Source organism: Lolium rigidum, chromosome 7, assembly GCF_022539505.1.
Source record: "Lolium rigidum isolate FL_2022 chromosome 7, APGP_CSIRO_Lrig_0.1, whole genome shotgun sequence".
Classification (NCBI taxonomy): Eukaryota; Viridiplantae; Streptophyta; class Magnoliopsida; order Poales; family Poaceae; genus Lolium; species Lolium rigidum.
In genome coordinates this window covers 49,573,009-49,592,608 of record NC_061514.1, presented here as the reverse complement: position 1 = coordinate 49,592,608, position 19,600 = coordinate 49,573,009, and the positions used below count along the sequence as shown (strand labels likewise).

Here is a 19,600-nt window from a genome sequence, read left to right as displayed (position 1 = left end):
TATGATCAAATCGCTGGTAGCTCTCCCTACCATACAGGCAGCATGACACCCTCACCAACGATTTTTTTTTTTCCGTTGAGTCATCTGAATGTCTTCTACTCTTCTCCTTCACACTCTACTTTCTCACCGTCTACCTCCCGCAAAACTTTTGTGGTTTGCAATTCATTTTTTTGGATATAGAATTCAAATGTTACAGGTAGGTAGGTCAAACATGGTCATACTAGTCTTTTCCTCTGCAGTTACATGGGACGATACTGAAGGGGTGCATGAAGAAGCACAAGTAGCTCAAAGATCAAGGGGCAATGATGCTGATATATCTAGTAACAATGGTGGCAAGAAACAATCCAATGCATGGGATGATTTTGATATTACAGAAGAAGACACCGGAAAGCCTGTGAAAGCCAAGTGTAAACACTGTCAACAAGTGGTTGAGTGCAGGACTGACAAATGGACATCAGTTTTGCACAACCATGTCAAGAGTGAGGGTTGTAAAAAGAAACTTGGAGCAACTGACCAGCCGCCAGACCCTTCAAGGTACATTTTTTTGTATATTGCCGTATGTTTTCCTCCGGATCCTAAATTACTCATATTTCTGCACCTCTTTTAGTGTTAAAGTTTGTTTGTATGTATCTAATATATGCCCCACTGTTATTTTAATAACAGAATATATATTACCACTCGCATGGATGTCCACCTAATATTCAAAATTCATTTGTCATAAAAAGTTATGGATTGCTTTTAAATTATTTGTAGATATAAAACATTGCTAGCCACTAATCATGGAAAATTTGGGGCCAAAATGTGACTATATTCATCTTGCACAAAAAAGACAGATCTGTACAGCTTGAACAGTGCATAGTGTACGTGTTCAGGTTGCACAAAATTTTCTTTTTTTTTAAAGAATGCATATCATCATATACTTGCTTTTATACCAATTTTCTCTAAGATACATGTGATGGCGTGGTATATATCTGAATTTCACATTTTTACAACATTTTGAAATGGAAATGAAAAGTTGTATTTTGTATGGTGGAGAAATAATTGCATTTCTAATAGCCAATCTGAAATCTCTTTCATATTGCAGCAGCAATGATCCTACTGAAAATGCTGCCCCTATTGTAACTGGTGATTCATTTGGCAGAAAAAGGAGAAGAGATGAGGATTTGGCACAAATCACCGCAACTAGCATACACAGTTGGCACAAGGCTGAATTTTCCAACAGGATACAGGTAATAACTCATCAGTTACAAGACATCCGAGAGGACGTGAGCGACACTCGAAAGATGAATGGATCATTCTATGATACAAGTTCAAACCACTGCCGCAGTACAAGCAAAGATGATGTGTGCCCAACATCAAGTCTTAATCAGCAAAAAATATATGGAAGAGATTTAGAAAAGAACACCATCATACAGATGATTACAGCTGAGAAACATGAAAGTATATCTGTACTTTCTATTGTAGGCATTGGAGGAGTTGGCAAGACAGCTCTCACGCAACTCATATACAATGATCCACTAGTGAAAGAACAGTTTGAGCGGATATGGTTATCGGTGTCTAACAACTTGGATGAAGTAAGACTTACCAGAGAGATTTTAGACTTCGTTTCTCAAGAAAGACATGAAGGTATAAGCAGCTTTGCAAAGCTTCAGGAGATCTTGAAGATACACATGGAGTTCCAATCGAAAAGGTTTCTGCTCATTTTAGATGATGTCTGGGAAAACCTAGATGCTTACCTATGGAACCAACTGTTGTCTCCAATGATGTCAAGTCATGTGAAGGGTAATGTTATTGTAGTCACAACTAGAAATTTTTCTGTTGCAAAAAGGATAGGCACACTCGAACCAATCAATTTAGGTGCTTTGGCAAATGATGATTTTTGGTTATTGTTCAAATCATGTGCATTTGGTGATGAGAACTATGAAGGGCATCAAAGTCTAAGCATCATCGGACATCAAGTAGCAGAGAAGTTAATGGGGAACCCGTTAGCAGCTGGATCTACAGGAGAACTATTGAGAAAGCAACTCACCATTGATCATTGGAGTAACATTTTGAAGAATGAACGTTGGAAATCCCTACAACTAAGTAGAGGCATCATGCCCGCTTTAAAGTTTAGCTATGATCAACTACCCTACTATCTACAACAATGTTTCTCATACATTTCTATATTTCCGTGCAATCATCAGTTTCTTGGTGATGAGTTGGTCCGCATTTGGATTTCACAAGGATTTGTGAAGTGCAACGATTCCGGTGAGAAACTGGAGGAGACAGGACAGTGTTATCTGACTGATTTGGTGAACCTAGGCTTCTTTCAGCAAGTTCAAAGCAAAGACAGGAGAGTCCTTTTTCAAGCTGAAATTTTTTCCATGAGACTCATGAATCCAGTTGCAAGAGAAGAGTCATTTACAGGCAATCAAACTTGCTATGCTATGGGTGGCCTTATGCATGATCTTGCGCGGATTGTTTCAAGAAGTGAATGTGCAGTTATAGATGATCTACAGTGCAATGAAATGTTGCCAACTGTACAACATTTGTCTGTGGTAACTGATTCTGCATACTGCAAAGATCAAAATGGAAGCATACCTCGTAATTACAAGTTTGAAGAAAATCTGCGAAATACAGTTACATCAGTAAGAAGATTGAGGACACTGGTATTAATTGGGCAGTATGACTCTTTCTTCTTCCAATCCTTTCAAGATATATTAAGAAAGGCACATAATTTGCGTCTGCTGCAAATGTCTGCATCATATTCTGATTTCAATTCCTTCATGTGCACTTTGATAAATCCTACGCATCTTCGATATCTGAAGGCCCTTAAGCCGGGGATGGTTTTACCTCAAGTTTTGAGCAAGTTATTCCATCTTCAAGTATTAGATATTGGCTCATCCACTTATCCAACTATATCTAATGGTATCAATAATCTTGTTAGCCTGCGGCATATTGTTGCACAAGGACTGTCGGCCATTGCTGGGATTGGTAACATGACATCCCTTCTGGAACTACATGATTTTAGGGTCCAAAATTCTGGCAGCTTTGAGATAACACAACTTCAATCCATGAACAAGCTTCTACAGCTTGGTATCTCACAACTTGAAAATGTTACTACAACAGATGAGGCTGCTGGAGCAAAATTGAGGGACAAAATACACTTAGAAAAACTGTGCTTGTCGTGGAAGTATACTTATCACAGTGACATAGCAAGAGAGGTACTTGATGGTCTTGAACCACATCAAGGCTTAAAGCATCTGCAGATATTTGGGTACAATGGTGCTACCTCCCCAACTTGGCTTGCCACCAATATCTCAGTTACCTCTTTACAGACACTTCATCTAGAGGATTGTGGAGAATGGCAAATACTTCCATCTCTAGAAATGCTTCCATTTCTTACGAAGTTGAAGTTGTGCAAAATGCAGAAAGTAACAGAAGCAACATTTCCTTCATTGGAGGAGCTGATTTTAATTGAAATGCCAAAGTTGGAGAAATGTTCCTGCACTTCCGTGTCAGATCTGAACTCTAGTTTAAGAGTACTGCATATCAAGATGTGCCGTGCACTGAAGGTGTTTGATTTGTTTGAGAATTGCAATAATTTCGAAAGCAAAATGAAGTCATGGTTGCCCGGTCTTAGAAAGCTAATTATCTACGATTGTCCTCATTTGCAAGTAATGCACCCTCTTCCACCTTCAACCAACTGTTCTGAATTATTTATCAGCAGAGTTTCAACATTTCCAAAGATGGAGAGATCATCCAGGGAAACATTAGAAATTGGGTATCTATTTGCCTTTCATGATGTGCCTTCTTATGAGATGAGGGCATTGGACGACAGAAGATTAGCATTCCATAATCTAAGGGACCTTAAATACTTGTGCATCACATATTTCAGATATCTGATGTATATTCCATTCAAAGGATTTAGTCAGCTAGTCTCCTTAAAGAGTTTGAAAATAAGCGATTGTGAAAAGCTTTTTTCTTCAGATATACCAGAGCATACCTATGAAGATGTGGTAGCTGCAAATTGCATTGCCCTCCCGTATCTTGAACATCTCCACATTCATTCATGTGGTATAACGGGGAAGTGGCTTTCTCTGATGCTGCGACATGCGCCAGCTCTAATGGTATTGAAATTAGGGTCCTGCCCGCAGATAACCCAGTTATCAATACAAGAGGAAGAAAACAGTCAGCCAAATCTTATCTCAACCCTGCAAGCTTTGTCATCAGGATATCCAGACTATGCATTGGCAAGCTCAGCTCCAGAAGGGCTCTTGCGCATTCCATTAACTCTACTCTCTACTCTCCAAGAGATGGACATTGCAGTATTCCCTTGTTTAACATCTAAGCGTAGCATGGGAGGCTTATCTGGATTTACCTCCCTTGAGAAGCTAACAATTCGGTATTGTCCTCAGCTCCTTTCATCTTTGGTGCATATTGACGGAACTGATGGGCAGATGAATGGAAGATGTCTCCTCCCTCAATCACTTGGACATCTTGTGATTGGCAATTATTCCGGAGTAATGCTTCAGCCATGCTTTCCAGGGAATCTGACCTGCCTCAAAAATTTCCAAATATTGGACAATGAAAGTTTGGAATCTCTACAGCTGCATTCATGCACGGCATTGGAGGAGTTGAATATTTTGGGATGTCCCTCGCTCACCGCACTGGAGGGCTTCCAGTCCGTTAGGCATTTGAGTGTATTCAGCTCACCCAGTTTGCCTCCATATTTGGAGCATTTTTCCAGGCAAGGTTGTGCGTTATGCCCTCAACTGGAAAAGCTTGTGACCGATGACCCCTGTATCCTTACCACACCGTTCTGCAAGCAGCTCACATCCCTACAACGCTTAGAACTACGGACTTGCGAGAGTAAAGCAATACGGCTGACAGATGAGCAAGAGAGAGCGCTTCTGCTTGTCACGTCCCTGCAAGAGCTCCAATTCTGGAAATGCAGTTATCTGATGGATCTTCCTGGGGAGCTGCACAGCCTTCCTTTCCTCAAGAAGTTGGAGATCAGGAATTGTCAGCGCATATTGTGGCTGCCAGAAAAGGGCCTCCCACCATCGCTGGAAGAACTGAATGTAAGCTGCCATGGCGGTTGCAGCAAGATGCTGGCTGCACAAAGCAGGGCGCTAGCAACAAGCAAGCTAAAGGTCAAAATTGATGGGAAATGTGTGAATTGATTGCTTGCTGGTTGGCTTGTTAAGCACACGTTTCTATCGCACAACACATATCACTGAGTTGTTTTAAGGTATGTATGATTTTACTATGGATCATGGTCCTCACAGAGTTTATTATTTAACATAGATTCAGTTTAGTGTCATGCTGAAGTATGCATGGTTGCTGCTGCAGGGTCTGTCTTCTGGATAGTGGAATAATAAGCTGGTGCATCTCTGTTTTTCATGGATCACAAGCTTATGTTCAGAAGACCAACGCCTAAATGCATATGAAAAGCAGTAGAGTTCAACAGGAATTGAAGAATGGGCTTCCTCTCATATCAACTGAATGCAGTCAACGGGTAAACCAATCTGTTCCATTTTTTTGTTCTGCATCTCATCCTATGAGCTCAAGAGCATGACTAATTTTCGTTTCCCTTTACTGAAGAAGGAACTGTGTAAGATGAATTTTGATCGCTCGTTACAAGTTGGTGTCTTGGAGCTCACCAAAGCATTCCTTGCTACATCATGCAGATGCTTTTCCGTGGGTAGAGAAAAACACTTTTCTCTACCCGTCAGGCCAGAGATGCCTCGTCAGCAGAATAAGCTAATTTGTGTGTACATTCGAATATGCAAGGCAGCAACATGTTGCGTCTTATTGTTTATTCTATCTGGGTACACCGTAGTACATCAGATGCTTTTAACGCATTTAAGCTTCAGGAGGACTGTAATTTTATCACCGAATACTGGAGTCTGAGCAGCCACGTTGGGAGACCAATGTTTTGGAACGATGTGTTTGACTCTAGTGGGTATCTAGGGCAGGCGACGGAGAGAAAGCCGAGAGGGCAAAAGAGGATCGGTTACGAGCTTCCAGCTTACGACACGGCCAGGTCGTTGCTTGGGTCCTCTAATAAAATAAATCAGGCCATTCTTAGTTCGTTAAATGACAGGGTACAGCTGAATGCTCATGATGCTATCGAATCCCAATTGTGAAACACGAACAAGGCCACTCATATAATCGTTTGCACCTGCGTCGTTGGCTGATGACAAAAGATCAGATCAGTTCATCGCATTCTCTTTGTCGTCGGTGTGCTTTTTTTTTTTTTTTTTTTTTTGACGAAATGCAGCTTGGCTGCTTTCATTGCTTAAGTTGAGGGAAAAGTACAAACGGAAGGAGACCTTCCTTAGGTACAAAGGTAGGCCAAAGAAAGCCAGCCGAAAACACTGAAAAAACCCGCAGAAAAAAAGGAATGGCATAGAGCTTTGCTCCAGCGCTACAGAGGCAAGGGCACTAGTCTGGCTCCCTGGGTCTTTCAATCAAAGCTTGCACCCTCCGGCGACCGGCGTCGATCCACGTCCTCGCCTCTGCTAGCAGCGTCTCAAACAACTACGCAGGGGAGGATGCAATGTGTCTGAATATCCTGCCGTTTCTCTCCTTCCAAATGCACCACCATACGAGCGGAATGATGGAGCGCCATAGCTTGGCGTTTGCCGTTCCGGCTTGGCAAGTGGAGGAGACCAGCCAATCCTGAAGATCAGTGTGTGCATCAGGGATCAAAGACACCGGCAGCCGCGCACGATCCACCATCAAAGTCCAGACTTCTTTTGACATAAACAGACCTTTAACTGCACATATTAACCTTTTGCCCTCATCTGAGCTTTTGTTTGATGCAACTATTTGTGCCTAGGGTGTTCCTTAGAGGAATGGGGGCACCAAAATCACCCTCAATTCACTGATATAAGAGCATCTCCAGCCGCGTCTCCCAAAAGATATTTGGACACGCCAGATATTTAACCGGCCACAGTCGTACGCCCCAAAGGCCCTTTTCGCTCGGCGCGGCCCAATACGCTGTCCGGCGCCCCAAGGCCGTTCCCGCTCCCACAGGGACGCTCCTCAGACAGAGCGAGAAAACGAGCCGCGACGCCTCATAGCTTTTCCTTAATGGCAACGGAGGGGCAGACGAGACGTCCCGTCAGTGTTGTGCCTCCCCGACGCGTCTCTACGCCTCCTCCACGAGTCGCCGATGTTCGCACGTCACCGCGCGTTCCCGCTCTTTCTTCCCGCCTCTTCTCGCGTCGTCGGTGCCTATAAAAGGCTTCCTCCGCTCAATGGATGCCACCACAGCCATCGGCAACCCTTTCTCCGCCGCAACACATGCCTCGTCGCCTACGCACCATCTACGCAATGATGAGCCGCGCCGGCGGCGGCCAGTTGCCTCCACCACCATCTCCACCTCCACCTCCACCTCCACCTCCACCGGAGTTCGACATTGACCCGGAGCTGGCAGACAACGAAGCGTGGGAGGAGGCGGTGCAAGCGGCCACCATAGAGGCGTTCAATGCCGCTACGGCGGAAGAGACGCGCCTCTACCGGACGGAGGAGATGGGCGAGCGGTGGCGTGCAGAGAAGATTCAGTGGCGGCGGCGTGTGGACGAGCTGCACGAGCGGCAGTGCATTGAGGAGCTGCAGGGCGGCTGCGAGAGCTCCATCAACTGCAGCGGCGGGAGGAGCTGGAGCAACAACTGCGGAAGGAGGAGGCGGCAGTGGAAGCGGCGGCCTGGGAGGCGGAGGTGTTGGCGGCACAAGTGGAGGAGGAGGACGACGACGACGACGATGACAACGACTTTGACTGGTCCGACGATGGGCCAGACCCGGAGGACTAGGCGACGCAGCAGCATGTGATCGTTGAGTCGTTCGAGTCTTAGAAGAAGCTGCAGGACGATGCCCGTGCCCGCGAGGAGGACAACGATGCGCGGGGTCGCCGTGGCATCGAACTCTCCCTCTAGCAGGCTCAGCTGTGGAGGGGAGGCGACGACACGGCGGGATGGCGTCTTCTCGTCACGCTCCGTAGGGAGAGGCGACGCGCGGTGCATGAGCAGCGGTGGAGGGGAGGCAGCGACGGGGCGGGGCCGCCAAACGCACCGCCGGGCAGCCAGTAGGCCAAGTTTAGTTGATCTAAACATTTTCATTCAAACTTGTAAAATATAATCAAATTTAAATGAAAACTTTTATTTTCATACATCTTTATTGTTTTGGGGCCTCTAGATGGGAGCGCGGTGACGGCCCCAAACGTGGCACCAAGCAACAACATCCCCCAAACGCTCGATCCGGCGCGATTTAGGGATCGCTTTGGAGGATGCGATTGAAGATGCTCTAAAATTCTTTGGAAAGCTAACTTAGCTTGCCAAAACATCTTATGTTAGGAGAAGAAATAGTTAGAAATTTGTTCTTGCTTCTCGAAAAGGTTCTACACTCTCGTGTTTCCCGAAGGACCTGGAGCTTGCATTAATTTTGGGGTGTGTGTACATTTTACAGATAAACGGATACTAGAACTTTTCCTTCACGGTTTTTGCAGGTTCATAGCATGTGCCCCATATTATTTTACAAAAGGAATTTCATTTGAAACTTGAAAATACAAATATAAATACTGAAAGCACTTTCAGGCACCAAAACCCCGCTCGCACTTTGGCTGGAACCAAACGAATCCTCCGTGCACTATTAGGGTGCTCCTTATCCCGAGTTTCAAACCGGTCTAAAAGTTTTGTTTATAAGTTCCAGAATTTTTTGTCATAATCATGCATATAGCATTGATACTTTTGCATACCAATTATCAAGAAAAAAAAAGAGAAACATGCATCTTGTTACAATGAAATAGTACTTTAACTTGTACTCAGCTACTTGGTCTTTTTACCTAAGTTACATACTTTCAAACCAAGTTTCAAACTCGGCACACCTACACCTGCATACATCCTCTACTTGCAAAACTATATTTCTTAATTTTCCAATTTAGTTTAGTATTTGTTTCAGTTTACTGTTCATGTGGGATCAGGAATACCAGGTTCTGAATGGTTCATCCTCTCTCTGGGTCTGTTTAACACGAAACACAAACCAAGCAAGCAGCATGAGGATCAGTAATGTAACCGTGGACCTCGCCTCTTCTATCGTTTATGGATTGTCAACGCTGGGTGTGTGCATCTACCGATGCAGGGGACAGGCCGGGATTTTCCGGATTGGAAAAAAGAAAGGTAATCTGTATTTTGTTCTGCCTTTTACTCCTGATCGGTGGACGTGCTTTCTTCGAAGTTGGGATGACAACGGCAGGGGTTGAGGTACGGGTCGACTGGTTGTGCACCACCACGTGGCGAAAACGAAGTGTTCGGCTCCGGCTCCGGGTCTGGGTTCGGTTCTGCTTCGGTTCTCGGCTTTGTGGTAGAGATTGAAGACGAGGATATGCAAGCTTTCTAATTGTATATCTGTCCATCTTTTACTATTAGCCCACTTGCGTGCGTGCTGGACAATGATGCCTTTGACTCTCTTGCTGCGCTCCCACAGACCCGAAATGACATTGCTCGGGTTCAGTTCGGTTCCGGCTCCTGACGCGCCCCAGGTCGTTGTCGCCGAGGAGCTTGTCATGCCTCTGAGCATAAAACTATATATATTACCCTTCGCCCCATTCATTTTCTCTCCACAATTGGTCTCCAGGCTCAGAGCTTCAAGCTAAACCCCATTTTACCACCGCACGTACAGAGAAGCAAGCAATATATGGAGCTCCTGGTTAAAATGGCGAGCTTGATCTCCGACGCCTGCCGCGATGCGGAGAGGCTGCCGGTTGCTCTGATCTCGTGCGGCGTCGTGCAAGCCGCGGCAGCGCTCTGCCTCCTCATTTCCAGACCTCCCGGAGGCATATTTCTTCACCACGGTAAGGCGCCCTTCTACTTGTACTACGGCATCCTCATCGCCGTGTTCGTCTTCGGGCTCTTCGAGGCGTCGGCCGGCTTCTGGGCGTCAAGCGATGTGAACGGACGGCGTGCAGCCGGGAAGACAGTCCTGTGGGTCTCCATCCTGCCCCTCGTCGTTGTCGCTGCGCTAGGAGGCTTCATCATCCTGCACTAGGAGGCTTCGCCATTTTGTAGTGTACAAAGGATGTAAGTTGTTAGTATGGAATAATTGGTGTTCGTTGTGGGGGCGATCATTGGGGCGTGAGTCTGTGGGAGCATGAGTGTATGCATGTGTATATTTTGGGGGATGTGTGTGTGTGTGTATTCGATCTGGTCCATCTGGACTATTTGAATTACAAATATTAGATTTGGTGTATTAAAGGTTTGGTCTGTGCTTTTTCTTTTAGGCGCAATTATATCGATTGTATTTTCTCATCCGCTGAAAACCACGTCGAAAACAGAGGAGCAACAACAGCACCTTTTTTGTTTTTTTGAGAATACAGCAGCACCTTCTTGCAAACTGAGAGGCATGGCCATCGTCTAGTTGATCTGGCCCGGGATCGTCGACGGTAATGATGGGCTAATCCTATGCGTTGAAAAGCTCAACTAGCAGATAGGATGGGCCAATCCATGGGCTGAAAAGCTTCTGAATACGGGCGGCCCAGCTCACCTCAGCTAGCCTGTTACTCCCTCCACTCCAGCCCAATGAACCAATGAAATGCTCGACGTTCCAGTGAAAGCTTCTCATTTCTCCGTTGACTCGAGCTCGAGCTCTGCTCCTGCTGGATCTGATGGAGATGGAGGCGGCGGAAGACGATTCCCTGGAACCCGCGATTGCGTGGCTGGTGCAGACCATCCTCGCGACCCTCCTGGTCGACAAATTGGATACATGGATTCGCCAAGCTGGGTTTGGCGATGATATCGAGAGGCTCAAGTCCGAGATCAGGAGAGTCGGGATGGTGGTCTCTGCTGTGAAGGGGAGGGCGATCGGTAACGAGCCGCTGGCTCAATCTCTCGTTATTCTCAAGGAGCTTCTGTACGATGCCGATGACGTGGTCGACGAACTCGACTACTACAGGCTGCAACAGCAAGTCGAAGGAGGTAAGCCGTAAGCATACTGTCCGTATGCCTAACTCAAGTGTGATAATTATTACTAGTTTGGAGATTTTACTGTACGTGCTACTTGTCCGATGGAATACAACCTTGCTTTTGTGGTCCATGATTCGTGTTTGGTTTGACACAGTTACAAGGGACGAGTCCAAAGGTATGCATGGAGTTGAGCGAGTCGATGAGATACCGAGGGATGCTAATACACCGAATAGCAGTGTTGGCAAATTACGGTCTGTGGTATGGCAACACTTCAAGATCACAGAAAAAGATAATGGAAAGCCCGTAAAATCAGTATGTAGATATTGTGGCAAAGAGTTCACATGCGAGACGAAGAACGGAACATCGTCTATGAGCAAGCATATACACAAGATTTGTAAGAACAAACCTAGAGTGCTTCCACCAAACCTTTCAAGGTATCTACAAGAATTTATACCTTATGCACATTTCGAGAAGTCTTTTATATAGATCTGCTGGTGTCACTTCCGGTTAACTGTCTATCTTGCAATCTCATACATACATATATAATTAGGACTTTGAAGACACCGATATACCTAGGTTCAAGTGCCCCATCTTGGGTAACACCAATAGTACATAATTGGGCTAAACACTGCTCTAACACCATAAGTACGTAATGCTTTGCCTACTGACTCCAGCGAACTGGAGCTAACTCCCATCTTACAGAGCCAAAGCCGGTTTACAAAGTGGAACCAGCCATAGATGTCTAAATTCGAAGTTTCCTTTTCTAAACCATATCTAGGTTTATAAAAAAAATATGATCAATATTACATGTGATTGTCATAAATTAACAGAAGGACAAGAATGATCATCACTATATCTCACATCATGAGTTCATCACAAATAAAATTAGCAACATGATTGTTACTAGTTTTCCTAATCTGAGATAAGAAGTAGCAGTGTTATAGAAGATCACAAGTGAAGATATAACTACATAACTACCTAATCACAGACCATATTGACTAGCTAATCAGTAATCACGACCTAATCACAGATGTCGGCATGTGGTTGGCCTCGGACCAATTGTTGACCGAAATGCAGATGGCACAAACCATGTGAAAGGATCATTAAGTTCAACTAGAGGGGGAATGAATAGGCGACTAACAATTTTTAGTATTTTTCAATTTAGGATTGACAGAAAGGTAAATTCTCTAGATATGCAACTAGGAGAATTTACCTTATATGACAACAAAGCAAGTAAATCAAGATAGAAGTGGTAACTGATAGAAATAAAATCAACGGAGACACAATGAGACATGAGTATGATTCATATTGTTCCTTTTGAGGGAAAGTACGTCTACGTTGTAGTGGTATGGCGCCACAAAGGACTCACCATATTCTTTGGTGAACGAACCACAAAGGTTAGTCCACGCTCCAATATGCGGTGGCCTTGCAGGCAGCGTCCCAAGCCTTTACAACAAGGATGGGGCAATGCCCAAAACTCAATTGGAGGCTCCCATTGATGACCATGAAGCTGCACAACAACATTAGCGAGCTTCGGGGTGACTTCTTCTGTCTAGGGTTACAAGAACCCAATAGTAACAAGTTCCTTAATGGACTGAGTGGGAAAATAAATTCCTTTGGTTGAAGCATAGATCTTGGTCTTCTCCCTTGATTTCCAAGAGGGAGGCAAGATTGAGTGGCTAGGGAGGGAGATCTACTGATTTTGAGCTCAACAATAATGGAGGGGGGGGGGGTTGAGTGGAAGCCGTTGTCGTCACTTGGGGAAGAAGGGGGCCATTTATAGGTGCCCAAAGTGCCTACAAGCATGTGCTAGAGGTAGCTTTTGCATGAAAGCCCACTTCTCTTCTCTCCTCTTCTTTCTCATCCAACTCATCACAAATATATTTTTGAATCCGTATAGTCTGCTTACATTACATTACCTTATTGTACTTGCTCTGAGTGCTACTAGGTCCACTTGCATCTTTTTTTTTAATTTACCATCTTTCTCTTCCATGACTCCCCTTTCCACGAAAAAATAGTATTCTTATTACACTGTTTTATTCCCTTTTGTTGCTACGTTATAAGGTAGGATGAGGTTTTAGTTTTTAAATATTCATTGCGTCCTTTAAAAAGTATCCCGATGAAAGGTTGGGCACCCCATTGTTCCAATAAAATGGTCCAAGGAGCACGGGCAATAGAAACTTTGTGTTGGCTCGGCACATCCATCTATGTATGGAAAGATGGGGCTATAGCTAATATTTTTCATATCCAAAACTAACAACTATTGCTTGGCATGTGATGAGCTGATCCAAACACATGTAACGATCTCTCTTGCCTCATTTTTCCTATCTCTTTACATTCTCTTTCTTGCCTTTCTCTTGTGAAGGAGCGGCCTCCTCTGGAGGGTACAACTTTACTTTTAAGGCTACTGCTTTTGTAACTTAGGAACATCCGACATGTGGGACAGTAAGTTGAAGCACTGTTAAATTTTTATAGGTAATGTCTTGATTAAACACTGTCCGGGGGAAGCAAATCAAGTGACTCACGAGATAGCTAGGTCTTGTTTTTTGAGTAAAAATTATTGTCATTGGGTTGATGAGCCATTTAGCTTTTTTTTTAGATAAACTCATTAACGATGTAACTCTTGTTTGAAATTAGTAAAGCTTGCAACAAACCTCGCAACACTGTTGCTTCCCTAAAAACACACTCTTAAATTTCTAGCCTTTCCCAAATGCCATGTTGACTCAATGGGTTAGTTCCGTGCGTGGGATATCTACATGAATCTAACTTCTCTCTTCCCTATTTTACACATTATGTGTCGGTCAGATTCTCCCATACCACACTATTAGATCTAGATCTAAAATTTGAAATCTTCATAACTTTTGAACCACAATTTAAGTATGCAAACTATTTGAATATTTGAGTTCCTAGTGAAAAGAGCTACTAAACCAGATTAATTTTGAAGACATTTATAATTTTCGAAAAATGACTTCTAAAATTTGATAAAAAAACTTAGTGATATTTTTCTTAGAAACAGCTTGTTTCAAACTTGGTTCATCAGACTTAGGAAATATTTGACAATTGCTTAGAGTTTAGTAATTAGTAATTATTTTTTGCATCACCTTTTATCAAGTATTATTGTGTATCATCAAGTTTGATTGTGTTTCAGAATTCAAATTTTAAGATTTTATATAAAAATAGGCTTTAAAATATATTTTAAAATTTTATATAAAAAATAGGCTTTAAAAGATATTGTCGGGTAATCTGATTTTTTTTTTCGAAAAAAGGAATATGACCCCGGCCTCTGCATTAGATTAATGCACACAACCTTTTATTATAAAGTTTCAGAATTTATCAGGTTAATATCTCAAGGATCACATAGGATCGATACAAAAATCAACCATCACATTCAAATTTAATCCTAAAATTTAAATCCATGTATTAAAAAATGAGAGAGTACTAGCCATGGGTATGTTATACATACAATCGAGTGAATTGTAGATGCGTGCATGGGAAAACACATGCTGCTCTCCTCTTTCGACGAGCAGTCCAAGGCCGAAGCTTTTTCTGCATCATGGCAAGGACGATTATTGTGGGAGATACGTCCCCAAATTCTTTCTCTCTCTCTCTGCTTGGCTACGACTGCGTGGCTCGTTGATTTCGGTCCGGCTGACGTGTAGTGATGGGGGTCGTTCACGTGATTCAGCTAGAGTGCCCTCCATCTAGACTACCATGATGTGCCGTCTCCGTCCACTAAATAAGTAAACAGTCCCGTCGTGGTTCTAATAGCTACTTCACGCTGTTTTTTCTTATTGCAGCACCGACGACGCTATTACAAATGCGGTACCTGTTGTAATTGGTGACTCATGTAGCAGAAAAAGAAGGAGAGTGGATGAGGATTCAACACAAATCACTGCATCGAATACACAATCCCCTTGGGACAAGGATATATTATCCAGTAGGATAGAAAAAATTACCAGTCAGTTACAAGACATCCGAGGGGACCTGGGCGAGTTTCTCAAGCTACACGGGTCGGACTTAGCTTCCAGTTCAAATCACCATCCGAGTACAGACTTATATCAGCACCTAAGGACATCAAGTCTTGTTCCAAGAAAAGTTTATGGAAGAGTTGCAGAAAAGGACTCTATTATAAAGATGATAAAAGAAGAAAGATCTGATGGCATAGCTGTTCTGCCTATTGTAGGCATTGCAGGTGTTGGGAAAACAACTCTTGCTCAACTTGTATACAATGATCCAAATGTGGAAAGTCAATTTGACCAAAGGATGTGGGTTTGGGTGTCTCACAACTTTGACGAAGTGAGGCTCACCAGGGAGATGTTGGACTTTGTTTCTCCAGAACGGCACGAAGGATTTCCTAACAAAAATGAAACGTACAAGGGAATAAATAGCTTTGCGAAGCTTCAGGAGGTCTTGAAGGGGCATATGCAGTTCCAGTCAAAAAGGTTTCTGCTTATTTTAGATGATGTATCGGATAACATGGATGGCTACCGATGGAACAAAGTATTGGCCCCCTTGAGATCAAGCCATGTGAGGGGTAGTGTGATTCTGGTCACAACTAGAAATTTATCTATTGCGGAAAGGGTAGGCACACTTGAACCGATCAAGTTAGGTTCTTTGGCAGATAATGATCTTCGGTTGTTGTTCAAGTTACATGCATTTGGTGATGAGAACTATGAAGTACCTATGAATTTAAGCAGTATTTGGCGGCAAATAGCAGAGAACTTAAAGGGAAACCCATTAGCAACTGAATCTACAGGAATTTTACTAAGGAAGAAACTTAGCATTGATCATTGGAATGACATACTTAAGAACGAAGGTTGGAAGTCCATGCAACTCGGTACAGGCATTATGCCCGCTTTGAAGCTTAGCTATGATCGACTTCCCTACTATCTACAACAATGCTTTTCATATTGTTCTATATTTCCTGATAGTTATCAGTTTCGTGCCAAGGACTTGGTCCATATTTGGATTTCACAGGGATTTGTGAAGTGTAACCATTCCAGTAAGAAATTGGAGGAGATAGGACAGTTTTATCTGACTGATTTGGTGAACCTGGGCTTCTTTCAGAAAGTCGGGGAAGAGGAAGATGAATCCTCTCTAGGCAGTCAAAGTTCTTATTCTATTTGTGGTCTCATGCATGATTTTGCCAGAATGATTTCAAGGAATTATTGTGCAACTATAGATGATCTATTCTGCACTAAAATGTTGCCAACTATACAACATATATCAGTAGTAACTGATTCTGCATACAACAAAGATCGGCTTGGGCACATATGTCGGAATAACAAGTTTGAAGAGAAACTGAGAAATGCAGTTATGTCACCGAGAAAATTGAGGACATTGGTGTTGATTGGGAAATATGACTCTCACTTCTTCCAAGTCTTCCAAGATAAATTCAGAACAGCACATAATTTACGTTTGCTGCAAGTGTCTGCAACATCTGCTGATTTTAATTCCCTCATGTGCAGTTTGGTAGATCCTACACATCTTCGCTATGTAAAACATAAGTCTGATGATTTTGACAGGCCTTTGCCACTGGTTCTGACCAAGTTTTTTCATCTTCAAGTATTAGATGTTGGATCCAACAACGATCCTGGTGTACCTGATGGCATGTACAATCTTGTTAGCCTGCGGCATCTTGTTGCAGGAAATGGAGTATACTCTTCAGTTGCTAACATTGGTAGCATGACATCACTTCAAGAGCTACATAATTTTAAGGTTCAACCTCTGTCTGGTAGCTTTGAGATATCACAACTCCAATCCATGAACGAGCTTGTAGAACTTTGGGTCTCTCAACTTGATAATGTTGAAAGTCGGGAGGAGGCTTATGGGGCAGGATTGAGAGACAAAGTACACTTAGCAAAACTGCACTTGTCCTGGAAAGATGCCTTGTCAGACGAGGAGCTTATGCCAATGGATGATGGTGGCGCAAGTTCTGAACCTTCTATGGGTACAGCGCGAGAAGTGCTTGAGGGTCTTGAACCTTATATGAACTTGAAGCATCTACAGATATCTGGATATAATGGTGCTACTTCACCAACTTGGCTAGCCAGCAATATCTCAGTTACTTCCTTGCAGACGCTTCATCTCGATGGTTGTAGAGGATGGAGAATACTTCCATCTCTCGAAAGTCTTCCGTTTATCAGAAAGCTGAAGTTGAGAAACATGCAGGAAGTGACAGAAGTATTAGTTCCTTCACTGGAGGAGATAGTTTTAATTGGAATGCCAAAGCTAGTGAGATGCTCAAGCACTTCTGTGGAGGGTCTGAGCTCTGTCTTAAGAGCCCTGGAAATCAAGGAGTGTCAAGAACTGAAGGAATTTGATCTGTTTGAGAACGATGATAAATTTGAAACATGGCAGAGGTCATGGTTGCCTGGTCTTAGGAAACTCGTTCTCAGTGATTGCCCTCATTTGAAAGTGTCAAAGCCTGTTCCACCTTCAACCATCTCGTGTGAGTTAAATATCAGAGGAGTTTCAATATTTCCGAGCATGAAGGGATTATCCAGTAAAAAGTTATATATTGGGAAGTCGACTAAGCGAGAAGTTTTCAAATATGAAACTGATGTATCTTCCGATGAGTTGAGAATACTGAATGACCAAATTTTGGCTTTTGATAATCTGAGAAACCTCAAATGGATGAGAATAGCAGGCTGCAGAAATCTAAGGTCTTTTTCGTTGGAAGGTTTTAGTCATCTCGTCTCTTTAAAGAGTTTGGAAATAAGCAGGTGCAGAGAACTTTTCTGTTCAGATAGGATGCCAGATGCTACCCTTGAAGATTTGATAGCTGCGAATTGGAAGGCCTTCCCATGTCTTGAAAGTCTCAGTATAGTGTCATGTGGAATAGGAGGGAAGTGGCTATCTCTGTTGCTGCGACATGCGCCTGACCTAGAGGAATTGTGTTTAAAGGATATATTACCGATAGGAAAGGAATTTTATTCAGGGGAGGAAGATGACCCATTGACAGGGTTAGCTCAAGACGAGCAAGATGGGCTCGTGCACGTTCCATTAAATTTCATCTCCTCTCTCAAGAAGATAACTATTGACAATTGCCGTTGTCTAACATTTAGCTATAGCGAGGAAGGCTTCTCTGGATTTACCTCCCTTCAGGAGCTAATCATTGGGGGATGCACCGAGCTGCTCTTGTCTTTTTTGCATAAAGACGGAAATGATCTCACCCGCCTTAAAACGTTAGTGGCACGGTCCATCCCAGGTTTGAAATGTCTACAGCTACACTCATGCACGGCACTGGAAGAACTGAGAATTAAAGATTGTGAATCACTCGTCCAACTAGAGGGCTTGCAATCCCTTGGCAGGCTCAGGCATTTGGCAGTATCCGGCTGCCCTGGCTTGCGTCCATGTTTTCAGAGCTTTTCAAGGCAGGGATGTGAGCTGTTCCCTCAGCTGGAAACCCTTGTGATCGATGATCCGTCTGTTCTTACCATGTTGTCATTCTGCAACCACCTCACCTCCCTCCGACGCCTACATCTTCGCCATTTGGTGCTATCAGAGGAGCAAGGGGGAGCACTTGTGCTCCTCACATCCCTACAAGAGCTCGAATTTAATGATTGCCCTAGTCTACCAGATCTTCCTGCGGGGCTGCACCTCCTTCTTTCCCTCAAGAGGTTGAAAATATTATATTGTCAGGGAATCTCAAGGCTTCCAGAAACAGGCCTCCCACTTTCGCTGGAAGAACTGGTAATACGTCGGTGTAGCAATGAGCTAAATGGTCAATGCAAGGGTCTAGCAACGAGCAAGCTAAGGGTCAAAATTAATGACTCGTCGGTTTTATGAAGTCTTCTCAAAATTATCTTCTTAACCATGTACCGGAATGCTAGCTCTTGTGTGATAGACAAGACCAGGCGGATATGTTGGGGTTGACTAAACTAACGTGTCCCTGCCTGAAAATAAAGAGAGGGAGGCTAAACTCATGTCTCGATCAGCCAGAACTCCCAGAAGAGAGGATGCCTCACCAGCAAGCACCAAGTCTGCGCATAAATTGTTCTTACAACTGAATATGCAAACCTGCAACCGGTTTGGTCTGTCACTGGTCACTAGCTAATTTCATCTGCTGTGATAGGAGTGATGGAGATATGCCGATAACATGTGTATGTATTATGCAATTTTGGTACTGTATATCCTATTGGGTTCGTTTTTCTTCATTTTGTGTATTTGTGATGCTGGTAAACAAACATATTGCGCTCAAACAACCGAGTTCATGGATCAGAGAGCACACGATTTTGCTACTGACCTGGAGACTGGAGTCATTCTGTCACTGGTAGTTTGCTTTGTCCACTTGAGGTCGTCCTTTACATCAAGCTTTTCTAGCCCAAGTTTAGCTTGCTGGAGAAGTGGTCAGCAGTGTAAAATACAAACAAAATTCTTATTAAATTTAAGAAATTAGAGGCCAGGCATCAATATCTCTTCTCAATTTGTGGAGAACAAACTTATCCCTTCATCCCACACTGTCATGCGGGCATTGGAACTGCATCAATCATTTCGACAATTAGCAATTGCTCAACATTTACAAGGGCCAAATTTTCTGTACTGACAAACATAAGCAATCTAATACAACAGAAAACGACGGCTAACCTGCACCTTGTGCTGACATTTCCACTATTATGCATCAAAAACAAAGCTTCTAGCAGCAGTAC

At 43.5% G+C, this 19,600-nt stretch overlaps 1 protein-coding gene and 1 pseudogene across 1 annotated transcript; both read left to right on the top strand.

Moving 5' to 3' along the window:
- Positions 1 to 211: 211 nt before the first annotated feature.
- LOC124671320 lies at positions 212 to 5,163 on the top strand (annotated as a pseudogene).
- A 5,488-nt stretch (positions 5,164 to 10,651) lies between these two features.
- Positions 10,652 to 18,740, top strand: LOC124671319. The gene is made up of 5 exons (XM_047207708.1): positions 10,652 to 10,961; positions 11,104 to 11,383; positions 14,747 to 14,994; positions 15,793 to 16,100; positions 16,410 to 18,740. The coding sequence occupies exons 1-5, from the start codon at positions 10,652 to 10,654 to the stop codon at positions 18,738 to 18,740; spliced, it is 3,477 nt and encodes a 1,158-aa protein (XP_047063664.1).
- The last annotated feature ends 860 nt before the right edge of the window (positions 18,741 to 19,600 follow it).